General features: G+C 29.3%; 1 protein-coding gene across 1 annotated transcript in view; it reads left to right on the top strand.

Annotated features, from left to right (window-relative positions):
* Positions 1-12,364, top strand: part of LOC145316538 (uncharacterized) — a 249,816-nt gene that overhangs the window by 115,344 nt on the left and 122,108 nt on the right. Inside the window, exons 10-12 of the mRNA XM_080157114.1 lie at positions 1,910-2,039; positions 7,950-8,029; positions 10,003-10,124. Coding sequence (XP_080013240.1) covers positions 1,910-2,039; positions 7,950-8,029; positions 10,003-10,124 — 332 coding nt within the window. The remainder of the gene's footprint in view (positions 1-1,909; positions 2,040-7,949; positions 8,030-10,002; positions 10,125-12,364) is intronic.

The following is a 12,364-nucleotide window of genomic DNA, read 5'->3' as shown; positions in this document are numbered from 1 at the left end:
AAAAATACGATGCGAGAAATTACTATTACTATTCCTTCAAAAACTCAAAGCTCTATGTTTTAATATTTTTGTTTATGAAATTAAAACTGAACCAATAGTATCTAATTCCCTAATATTTTAATGAATCTTAAAATTTGTCACATTTGTTACACATGTTTTTCATTGCAATAAGTTAATTTTATTGCACAGTATAGATTACTATGTTAATTGAATTACAACACAATAGTTTACCAGGTATTGTTCTCCAGTAGATTACCAGGTATTGTTCTCCAGTATGTCATTCCCTGTTCCTGATTTTGCTACGGTCTGATAAATTGTTCAGCACACAATAGGGGTGAAAAAATATTTCAGAAATTTTTGCTAAACAATATGTTACACAGTCGACACTCTAAAAAAACAAAATATTAATTTTTTAACACTATAAGTTAAAATTAATTTGCATTTAGTCTTTAAAGTTAAAATTATTTGATTTCTAAAAATTGCTATATAATGAACCTTAAAGTTTATCTGTAAGAAAATAAACTGCTTTATAATTAATAACATTTTGAAAAATTAGATATTTTTTACAGTGTAGACAACAAGGAAATAAGGTATTTGTCAATATTGGGACCAATAACAGATGGGCAAATATTCAATATTTTCTTTTATTAAAAAACAATTGATATTTATCATTGATTTCCATATTATGAAATTTTAAATAGGTAATTTAATGTCAGTGGCGTGTACAAGATTTTGAAAGGGAGCAAAAAAAGACAATAGATTTCAATAGAGGTATTTAGTTTTACATCGCACGACCATGTTTAAATGTAATCATTTCTTTTTTGTGTTTTCAAATGTCATCCTAATGATTTATTCTTTAGTCTGCCCAATGATTTAGAAGTATCTAAAACACTAACAGTTTGCATTTAATTACTGCAACAGTCTTTGCAATCCTATTCATATTTAAATGCAAATTGTAAATAGGAATAGAAGAGGATATAAAAATCAATGTTTTTGCTAATGTTACACATCATAGGCTATATATAAAAGAAGGCAAGACGATTTTGTCCATTTAACGCCAAGTCTATGAATGAAAAAAGTAATCATAGGATATTTAATAGGAAAAAGATAACATTTGAGGGATGAATTACAGATTAGCTTCGATCCAAAAAAAGTAACTGAATTTGTATGAAAGTTAACACAACAATTATCTATTCATAGTTTATTTTCTATTGACATTCATCTTCATATACTGTTAGTTTTTATTTCATTTTTATTCAAAATCTATCAAAAAATAAACTGTAATTAGGAAGAAGATACTACTGAGCTGGATCTTTAAATCATTTCAATGGTGCGCCAAATCGGGGTGCGCCGAATTTCAGCCTATCACAGCGCGGCATTTCGTAAAATGCTGTGCTCTCATTGCATGGTGGAAAGTTAGCTCACCCTGATTTGGCGCATCATTGAAATGATTTAAAGATCCAGCTCTGTATAATTTTTTTTGATCAAAAAATATTATGCCATGTAGTGCATAGTCAAAAAGTAATGTAAATTAAAAGCCTGACTACTAACAAAGCCAGGGCCAATAGATAAAGATTTAAACCGAAGCTTATTCATTTATTAATCCGTTTATAACATTTAATTATGTTTATATTATGATTGAAAAAAATATGTTCGTATTTCGTGCTCTTACACAATTGAAAAAAAAATGGAAAACGAAGTGGGGGGCGGGGGGGGGGGTTAGATCTTTACTTGTTTGTTAATACTTTATACCAGGTTAGGTTAGGTTATATTGGGTACAGAGTAGCCCCTTCAGAATTAGGGCACCCCCTTCCTTATTTTAAACTTTTTTTAAAATAGGGGGGAGTGGGTTGTCAGTGCTCAACAGGCACTTTGTGTTTTGTCATATTCTAATTCATTATTTTTTCAGGTAAGTTTACCTAACTGTATGCACAAGATCTGTCGTCATGACTGGAACTCTACCTTCACCATACCTGTGTATGGAAACCTGGACAACCTCTATAATGGAGAACAGACAATGGTCCTCGACATAAGAACAGGTTGGTTATTTTTTGCTTTCTGAGACAGGTTAAGGATTTTAGGAATAAACAAACTATTTCTTGAAAATATAATATATACATCTTTATTTATTACAATTATGGAAAAAACTGTCAATTACTAAAGTTATTCAAAGTTGACCAAAAATAAAGATATATACTTTAATACAACAGTTTTATGCTATTTTAATGTACTATACTCCTGTCCGTCTAAAGTCCAAGTATAATACAAAGGCACATAATAAGATTTCATTGAGCCAAGGATAAAGAATAACTTTAACAAAGATTTGATCGATGTTGTATTTTAGGTTTAGCTTTAAATTTCAAATTTAAGGATTTTTAAATTACATGCTTAAATAGAGAAAACAAAACATAAACATAATTATCAGCTTTGATCTTATTATCAACGAGAAAATGTTATAAAATTTCATGTTATTTGACTGAAGAAAAACAAAGTAAATTAAAAATTTTCTTCTTATGATGTTTTTTTATTCCGATTTAAAAATACAAATAGTGAAAATATTAATACAATAAAATTTGGATCTGTGAATGATGATTTTTAGTTAATTGCCGTAGCATTATCCCTTATAAAACTAATTCGTTTCTATAACCTTGGGAGGAAGAGTCTATTTTTTGCCAGGCTAATCTTTGATCTGGATAAATTTGTAGAATCAGATTTTTTCACAGATTAAACATTATATTGCATCGGTAACTACATAACATTTGAATAAATTTGAATTAGGTATGTTAAATAAATTTTTTGTTGTTTGATCTGATTGTTCCTAAGAATTAGTGCTAAAGGTGGTTTTAGAAATGAAAAATATGAACAACTATGAATTTACCTTCCCCCCAATTGTGATAGATCTGATTCCTCATTTGTTGGGTTAATATTATTGGTGCAAAGTTTTGAGAATCAAAATTTAGAAATTAGTTTATAAGTTTAGAATGAAGATTTTTTAATAGTTATTTTTTTCTCTCGATCTCCCTCTCTTTATGATATTTTTTCCAACTTTTTAAATTCTGATCTATTCATAATTGATCTATGAATACAATATATTTAGTTGATGATGTTCTCATCAAAGGAGGGGTCTGAAGTCCCTTTTCAACTATGTAATAGCACAAAAGCTTCGGACTTAGACTCATAATTCGCTGAGATTTATAGATATCGGACAGCTTAAGTCCCTAGCTTAAGTGAGAATTATTTAGTAATAACGGCTTCAAATTGATAAACATCAGTCAATCTTAACTCTATAACATGGGTTGCCATTTAAAACAGCAAGACTAATGTATGCCTTAGATAGCAATTTTTAAAACCTTAACCCTGTGGGTTAACCAATAAACGACACTCTTTTCTTAGCTTTAAAACAATTAGTGTATTATTAACGTGGGGTTTAATGAGAGATTATCGATTAATATGTGAATGGAAGGTAATATTTTTGCTGATTTAGAGAATACACAATGCCTCATCCATAATTTTGTTGGTATTGTATAAACACTATATTCACGCAGCTAACCTATTTAACCCTTTATCTTTTTAAAGGTTGTATGAAACTCAAATCATCTTTAAGGATTCGAAAGGTTAAGCCAATTTTATTTTACATTTATTGATAAAAATTAGAGGGAAAATTGTGGAATTCAAGTGACTTTAACGGTTATATAAACAAGCGTCGTAAAGTCTAATATACATTTTCATAAAAAAAAATAATTTTAGTCTCGAAAATGAAATGATTTACCTTCAATTTAACATTTCTATTTTATTTTTATTTTAGAGAGAATTGGGAGAATCATTCTTAATCTTTCATAATACTTTCCCTGTATAATGATAAAACTTATTTGCGTGAAAAATAGAAACCACAATTAGACACAACATACAATTTTCTTTTTATCATAAGGATTTGCTAAAATTAAAATACGTATTTAATTTACTCATTCCTTGCTATTCTATTTACCCAACAAATGTTTCTTTTCTTCCTGTATTTAAAAAATCTCGATTAAATAAAAGAGGTTAAATGCCTGTGAGGGGGAGGGGACATTGGGCAGTCTATTACTCTAGTGTCCAAAGTCTTATAAAAACGTTTTCTTATTATAAAGCTTAACATTTCTGGAGTCTTTTATTGAATTATGATTGGTTGGTTCATTATGTTGAGTTACCACACGTTTAAACCACTAATTGCCCACTTCCTTTAGATCCCTGGTATATATAGTAACTAACTCTTGTTGAAATTTATGAAATAATTTGTAATTTGGTTTCACATATTGTTGTTTTACTGGATCAATACTTCTTATAATTATAGCAGGTATTAATCAAAACTTTTAGTTATTTCTAGTATTTTCATTAAAAGTATTAAATTATGTTAATTTGATTCTTCATTTAAGTCTATTTGTTTGCATTTTAAAAGTAACCGGATGTCTGTTTTTCTGTTAGGATCTTGCTAACCGCTGAACCGAAATGGTACAGAGAAGTATTGCATAATAAGGTTTATAACTATTTTGGGGGAGGGTACCTCTACCCTATGAAGAGAAATCGCCCCTAGACAAAAATTATCCACTCCCAAAAACAATTTTTCTTTAAATCTCACCTCCATCTATCCTCTACTACACCCAGAGGCCTCCAGGTGCGTAGCATATAATAAATAAATGGTGTTTGTAATTACTACTAGAAAACTGTTATAGAGCTAAGCCTTTTAATTTGAAACAATTTGGTACAATATTTAAAACTACCCAACACTTGATTATCAGGTCTACTTATTTTTGAAAGATTCAACATTATTAAACATATTAAACATGATTTAATAAAGACTAAGTGGACAACTATATTTGAAGGATTTAGCCTTTCTAGTTATTATACTGTAACATATGATAAGTAATTGCAATTTGTAATCTGAGGATGCAATAAAAATAAATCAAGGATGGCCGATTCACCAAACAAAAAGGAAGAAAAAAATCTAAGACAGATATATATTTACTCTAACGAGATTTTAAACCTTTAATAATGAATCTTCCGAGTATATTTCATTAAAGATTGAATCTTTTAGTAGTTGGGCTAATTAAAGGTGACAATATCAAAAAAAAAATACTGGCTAACATAGAAAACTTATCGAATCTATATTGATAAATTTATTGTTTTTAGAATAATGATTCCTTACTATGAAAAACTGCAGTGATTTAGGGTCAATAATGTTTGTTTCCTCGCTATCACGCGATAATAAAATTAAATAATATATTTTCAACTTGAATTTCGATATTTGAAACAAAGTCGAATGGAATCAAATTTTGATACATTGTAAACAAATTAAAATTTAAGTATTTATTCGAAAATAGTTAGATTAATTTAATTTCTATTATATATATATTTTTTGCTATTTTATAAACAGGAAGATTTGATGAAATAATTTAAATTTTGCAATTTTTTATGTATATATTCTGAAGCCCTACCCTTTTTCCTGTAAACAATCTGTATACAACATCTTTATTAGAATGGATCCGCCAGTTTTTATAAGGGATTAAGGTCCCAAAGTTTTATAATAACGTTTTCTTATTCGTTGACTTTGGGACTTTTTATTTAATTTTGATTGGTTGGTTTATTAAGTTGAATGTCCACAAATTGTAATCTCAAGAAGGGGTAACTTTGTAAATTATCATTTGGGATGTACATAAATTTAGTGGCCATTGTCTTATCCCTGAGTTTCTGCTCGCACATTTTATTCGAAAAAAAGCAATGGTATACACAGAAATTAAGGGGATGTAAGTTTCTTTATACGAGAAAAAGTGGATTAAATTTTTCCTAAATTAATAATATTACCAGTTTCTTCATGCCCTCCTTTAATTTGGATGTCCTTATTATTTTAAGGGGTTTGGATGTTAATTAATCTTTCATTGACCTATTCCTGCAACTTTTCATTAATATTAAATTTTGTTGTTTTTCAACCAAAAAACTGTTGTTGGTGAGATTAAATTGATGTTTGTTGTTGTTGTGTTGTTGACTGTTGACGTATTAAATTTAGTTGACCACGCCTGTCATATACTTTCATCATAACAACTTCTTTTAAAAGATGTGTACACTTTATATCATGTACTTTACAAACAAAAAAATAATAGGTATTTTTATTTGTAAACTATTGGTTGGTACAACTTTTAAATGTATATTTTTGAAGAAAAAAAATATTAAGTTTGTATAACTTCCTTTAAATACAGAATAACAATTTTGAGAATTGATTGATCACAAATTATAGATAATAAATACATCCAACAATCTACACAAATCTCTCTACACACTTATGTGTATCTTGTCTGTCATATAGATTAATTCTTGTGTAATTAAGTCACGCAAGGACACATACCAACCCTTCCATATATCACATTTAAACCAATTATGTAAAATGGCAAGTCTACTCTAGAATTGACCTCTTGTAATTATTGTTTTTGTTCATTAATGGACTCAAAATAATTTGTGCAAAGCAAATATTTTTTAAATCTTACATAGACTTCTTCAAAGCTGTCTTAAAAATTGCATTTAAAGTCTAGTAGCACTAAGACGCTTTTAACACCAAAAAAAACACCAAAAAATTTTGGGATACTTTTCCTGCATTTGCATGCTTGGTCATTAAACTTTTTTAAAATTATAAATCTTTTATTGTAATTATTACTTTTAAATAGCATTTAACGTCCCAACGTCTGCACGTGGACTATTTTGTAATAATTGTTGACAGAGAACCTAATTTACTCATTTATACTTTTTTGTTTACATATCTTAACCGTTTTGAACCATATAATATGTACATTTTTTTGAGAATTTCAATCAAATCTTTTCTAACAATTTTAAGGTAACCAGTAGCATAATAAAGTGGAAAAGATTTTTGGGGATAAATCATTATTTATCCGTTGTCCCCTCTCTTTATGCTAAAATATTATTATACGAGTAATTATGTATATGGTCAATCTAGGTAATAGTTTATTAAGTCTGAATAAATGCAAAGAAATTGATTGCAGTGTCTAACATTTACTTGAAACAAACATGTTGTATGTTTGTGCTTTAATTCAGGGATACATGGATAGAACAGTTTCGAAACAAAATAATCTTCCTCCTATTTCTTATACAAGTTGACTGCCTATAGTATTTTGCAAATATTGAGGAGAAGTTATGACTCATGAGGTTCAATATTGATTTAACTGTCATGACCAAACAGTGTTTTAAACTTATTTAAACCTTGTTTGTTAATGAGAAAAATAACTATTTGTGCAATGGTTGGTTGTCTGTTAACCCTGTTAGGTTGAAATGTATGTGACCAAAATGTTAGATTTAAATCTACATACTCTGAATATCACCATTTAAACAGGCGTCCTTGTATAACAACAAAAACCTTATATTAAGAAATAAAAGCTCCAAAGGCATTAGCCCATTTATTGTACTCTAAAACACTTATCCTTACAGTGAACCAAACTTAAATAGAGTCTCAAAAGAGCCAAAAGTCAGAAAATGATAAAGATACATTATTTCTTTGATTTGATTTATCAGCCTTATTACGATATGTTTATTGTTTTAGGTCCTTGTTTCAGAAAAACAATAATTTAAATCATTTAAAATTAGTTAAAGTGTATGATGTTTAATACTTATACGGCACTGACCTTACTTGCCTTAACTAGAGGTAATTGTCAAATTTGCAATTTTATGTCATATTATCATATATTGTAATTCAAACTGCCCTGAAGGAAAATTAAGACAAGACAGGCATGCAATAGGTCTTGGATCTTGGATTGACGTATAGAGTTGTTGTACTAATTATACAAATCAATTTCAATCATCTTCCTTAGTGTGAAACAGATAGGACCATTCTTTTTAGTAATAGTTAAATAATATTAATTTAAAATTTAAGTCTTCTTGAAGCATTTAGTAATTTACAATTTTTGTTTTAGGATTCACAAGTAACAGTTTGTGGAGAGATTATGTTTTGACTTCACAAGAAATCAAGATTGTTCCACCCAAAATAGAACAGGTAAACTTTTTTCATCAAAAAACTCTCACTTTAAAATAAATTAATATGAGGTTTGGCCGTTTTCGTATATTTGTTTTCTACTTAGGTCAGGTAAGGTTGGGTTATTGAATAATGAGAAAACTCGCACGATTAGGGTACCGCAGTTATAAGCCTGCAGGGTTAATGTTGCCCGCAAAGGTTAGGAATTGGAAAAACTATTCCCGCCCCACTTATTTTCAATACATTGACTTCTCGATTGTTACTTTGAGGAAAAGCACCAAATTAAAATGGTCTAAATGAAAGAATAAAACGTATCAACTTAATTCATTTTTTGTAATGATCTTGCACTGTTGTTAAAAATACTTAGCAGCAGTGTTTCTGTATAAATACCAAAACTGTGGTAAAGCATATTTTAACTAAAGTTTAGGGGTAAGATTTAAAATAATGAAATTTTATTAATATTAATCCTCGTTTTGAAATCCTTAGTTCTTTATCATCCGTTCAATGTTTATTAAAAAGTTAAACTAGCTATATATAAGAAACACTTTTGACTATTATTTTCATTGCCACATATAGATGATTGTTAGACAACTGGAGTTGTTTTCAGGACATGTACAGTTTCTTTAATTAATTTCTTATACTCATTAATCCTATTTTCAAAAGTAGTTCGTGTATTAGTGTATATTTTTAAGATATATGAGACAGCTTAGCTTAAAGAGACATCATTTTCAGAAAATCAATGTTAGGGTACTAGACAATTTTTAGGCTATTTAATAAGTCAAGCCCATAATATAGATTGCCCAATAGAGGTTATTCTTTAATAAACTTTAATCATAAGAAGGAAAAATGCTTTAAACTATTTCATTATTTGTTGTACAAATTCTAAAATTTATTCTTGTTTGTCTGCTGATTGTGATATAAAAATTATAGGATTTCATTAGCAGTCCCATTTCCGCAGGGCGGCACCAGTCCATTTCTATATCATCAGGGTTACAAGCATTGGTATGTAAATACTTTTTCGGTGCCGGTTAAGACTGGATAACCTCTATATTTTAAAAACAAATAAAAAAGGGGGAGATTATTTTTCCCCCATTTTTCCTTCATTTGTTTTTTTTTATTGGGGGGGGGGGGGGGGGGTTGCAATCCTTTCGGGGCCTATACTTGCGGTCGGGGAGATCCAGTATGAATTAAAAATATTAAATAAAAAGAACCGTTTATAAAAAATGTAGTGTAAATATTTTTTACTTTATTGACTTATCCGTTTTATTTCTGAGCAATATATTTCCGATTTGAAAAGAACCTGCAGGATCTGCGACCTTAATGGTTTCCTTTTTTTACCATCAATAACACTCAAACTATATATACAGATAATCATTATTTACCAGATAAAGGGAGTAATTCATAAAAGAAAGGTATTGTATTTTTTTCAAAAGATATAATATAGTATATATTATTACATATTAAACTACTGCGCCTCTAGCATTTGGGGCTCCATATTGAAAGGATTAGGGAAGATAAAAAAATAGCCTAAAACTATTCAAGACTAAGTCTGAAGCTATATTAGCCTAAAAAACACCTTGGGATCTATGTGAAGCTTTCCTACAATGGAAAACTCATTCAAGACAAAAATACCTGTATAATATAGGATTATTTGAATTTTAAAATAACTCAAAAAATAAGATATGTGAATAGTTATCTACCACATCGTACTTCGTACTTTAGTCAGCTTTCCTCGGACAGTAAAATAAAAAATTCTAGTTTTGATGGCCCCGAGCCTACAAATTATAATATTTACAATGTTCTACAGTCTATTCTATTTTTCTTGTTTATACAAATATTACATGATTTAAACTTTAATTTGTGCAGTATAGTTTTTTTTATAGAGTAATGCTTTAACACAAGAACAACCATATCTATGAGTAGCGCAGCATTAATAAGATAATAATAATTTAAAAGATTATAGTATATATTCAATTGATAATGAATCTTTTTAGAAATGTGTATCAGACCACGAGATAACAACATTTGATGGAAGTATTTACAAGAATGATGAAGAGGGAGCCTACACTCTGTACAGGCACACACACCTTCCACAGGAGGTTCAGGTCTATTACAGGTATGTTTAAAATTGTCTGCTGTTATCATATCAATACAAAAATACTTTTTTTTGAGGGAATGGGGGGGGGGGCTGATTAATCCTTTCCCCTATAGTTTTCCCTCCATTAAAAAAACATACCATTGAACCTCATAAAGCTTCATATGATGGTGAAAATTGGGTATGGGGGTTGGTACAGCCACCCATTTCTAGTATGATGTCATTAGAATATCTTTATATCGAGAATATATCAGCAAAGAACACTTTCATTATATGTATACTAAGATATATAAGTTGGAAAGAATTTTAATGTTAGAGGGAGATTTGAAATCTGCATCAAATTTTAAGGATCTTTTTTTAAATTCGTTTTTTGTATAATTCTTTATCTAAAAGCGGAAATACAATTTAAGTTAATTAATTTTGACATCTGTGATTAGTGGATTGAAAATTATCTTCGCTCTGATAGGAGAAGCTTAAGTGTCGCACATCATTCAACCAATTAGAGCGCAGGTAGTTTCCATTACACCTATCCTGTTGGTTAAAATTTATGAACTAAAATTGTATTTCCGCTTTTAGATAAATAATTATACAAAAAACGAATTTTATAAAAAAAAAATCCTTAAAATTTGATGCAGATTTGATTCAAATCTCCCTCTAACATTAAAATTCCTTCCAACTTATATATCCTAATGTATACTACAACAGATATACAAACAAATTATTGATGTAATTTCAATAACAACATTTCAATGATATGTCAGCCATTGACACGTTAATGTAATTTCATATAAATTAAATAAATCCTTAAAATTCAATATTAAAAGAAGGGTATTTTTTGATAAAATAAGCGAAGTAAAATAAAACCTATTTGATGCTTATTTCAGGATAAGATGAGGTTAGAATAACCTCTCGCAGGGATAGTGTTCTATGAAGGGAAGGACAACGCCGAAATTAATTTAAGCTTTTTTTGAAGTATATATTTTTTTATCATGTTAAGCTTTAATCTTGAATTAATGAGAGAACCTATGTATAATAATTCTTTTACAGTTAAATTGTTTCAGAAACCTTTTCAAAATTGGATGTACATATATGTATGTAATCTTTTTTGACCATCATAAATGTAAAAAACGTTCCTAGACCCCGTTTTTAAATCAGTTATGGGTTAATACTATAAAAGTAAAAGAAAAGGCCATCTAGACTCTATAGTAAAACTTTGTACAGCACATTAGAAAATATTCATTTTTTGCGAGGAAAAATTTTGTTCCCATATTTTTTTCCGCCAGCCATTTAGACATGGTGTAATTGTATTGTAATATTAGACATTATGATTAAGGCGGACATTGATTAGGTATAGTCCCTTTCGTGGCAGCGCCTCTTAAGGGGAGTTTCGTCGTATTTTCATAGTAGCTTTTCCCCTATTTCTAGCCCCTGCGAGGCCAGTTGCCTAACACATCTTAACCTAAAATAACCTATAAAAACCAATGTGAAAATACGACGTAACGCCCCTCAAGAGGCGTTGCCACGAAAGGGACTATACCAAAAAGTTTTCATCCAATCTTACAGAACAGTCTTTCTATGAACTAATAAACTATTTCATTTATTCATTCCCTTAAAAGTACACAAAGGAGAAGCTGTACAAATATAGGCAATAGTTTTTTTAGGTCAAAGAAAGAACCTCTTCTTTTCATCTGTGCTAGATAACTCCGTGTAAGGATTTAAATCGTGCATAGATAAATTTCTGAATATGCAACAGTTTCAGTTTCCGTTACATTTTTATACCCTGGTCATGGGGGCATTGCCCCTTTATCCCCCCTCCTTAAAAAACCTTCCTAGTGCCAGGGTCAAGTGCTAAAATTCTTTTTCATCTTCCCATCTTTTTTTTTAAACCTTGAGTCCAAGGGAAAATACAGGATGGTGCTTCAATTTGCCATGAACGAAAGTTTATTAAACAGAAAAGTATCCGAAAAACCATTCAATGATGAAATTTTACTGTAAAAAGACTTTTCGATTTAAGTTATTTGATTTTGAACCATTTTTTTAAATGTAAGCAATTGTGTGTTAATCTAAAAATAAATCCTTGACATCATAAAATTAAAAAGAATCAAATTTTAAAAGTACTAAACTATGCTTCAAAGTTGTACTCTTTATACACCCTGCATATTTGTTGGAGGTATTGAGTAGAAATTATTTGTTGAAGAGTGCAGGATGATATAGTAAGAAGATTTAGTGCAGATTCAGTGCAGTTACAACATATATCCAGA

The sequence above is a fragment of the Acartia tonsa genome, chromosome 1 (assembly GCF_053477335.1).
Source record: "Acartia tonsa isolate MP-2025a chromosome 1, ASM5347733v1, whole genome shotgun sequence".
Classification (NCBI taxonomy): domain Eukaryota; kingdom Metazoa; phylum Arthropoda; class Copepoda; order Calanoida; family Acartiidae; genus Acartia; species Acartia tonsa.
Note: the sequence above shows the minus strand (reverse complement) of the source record. Positions and strands in the feature narration are given on the sequence as shown.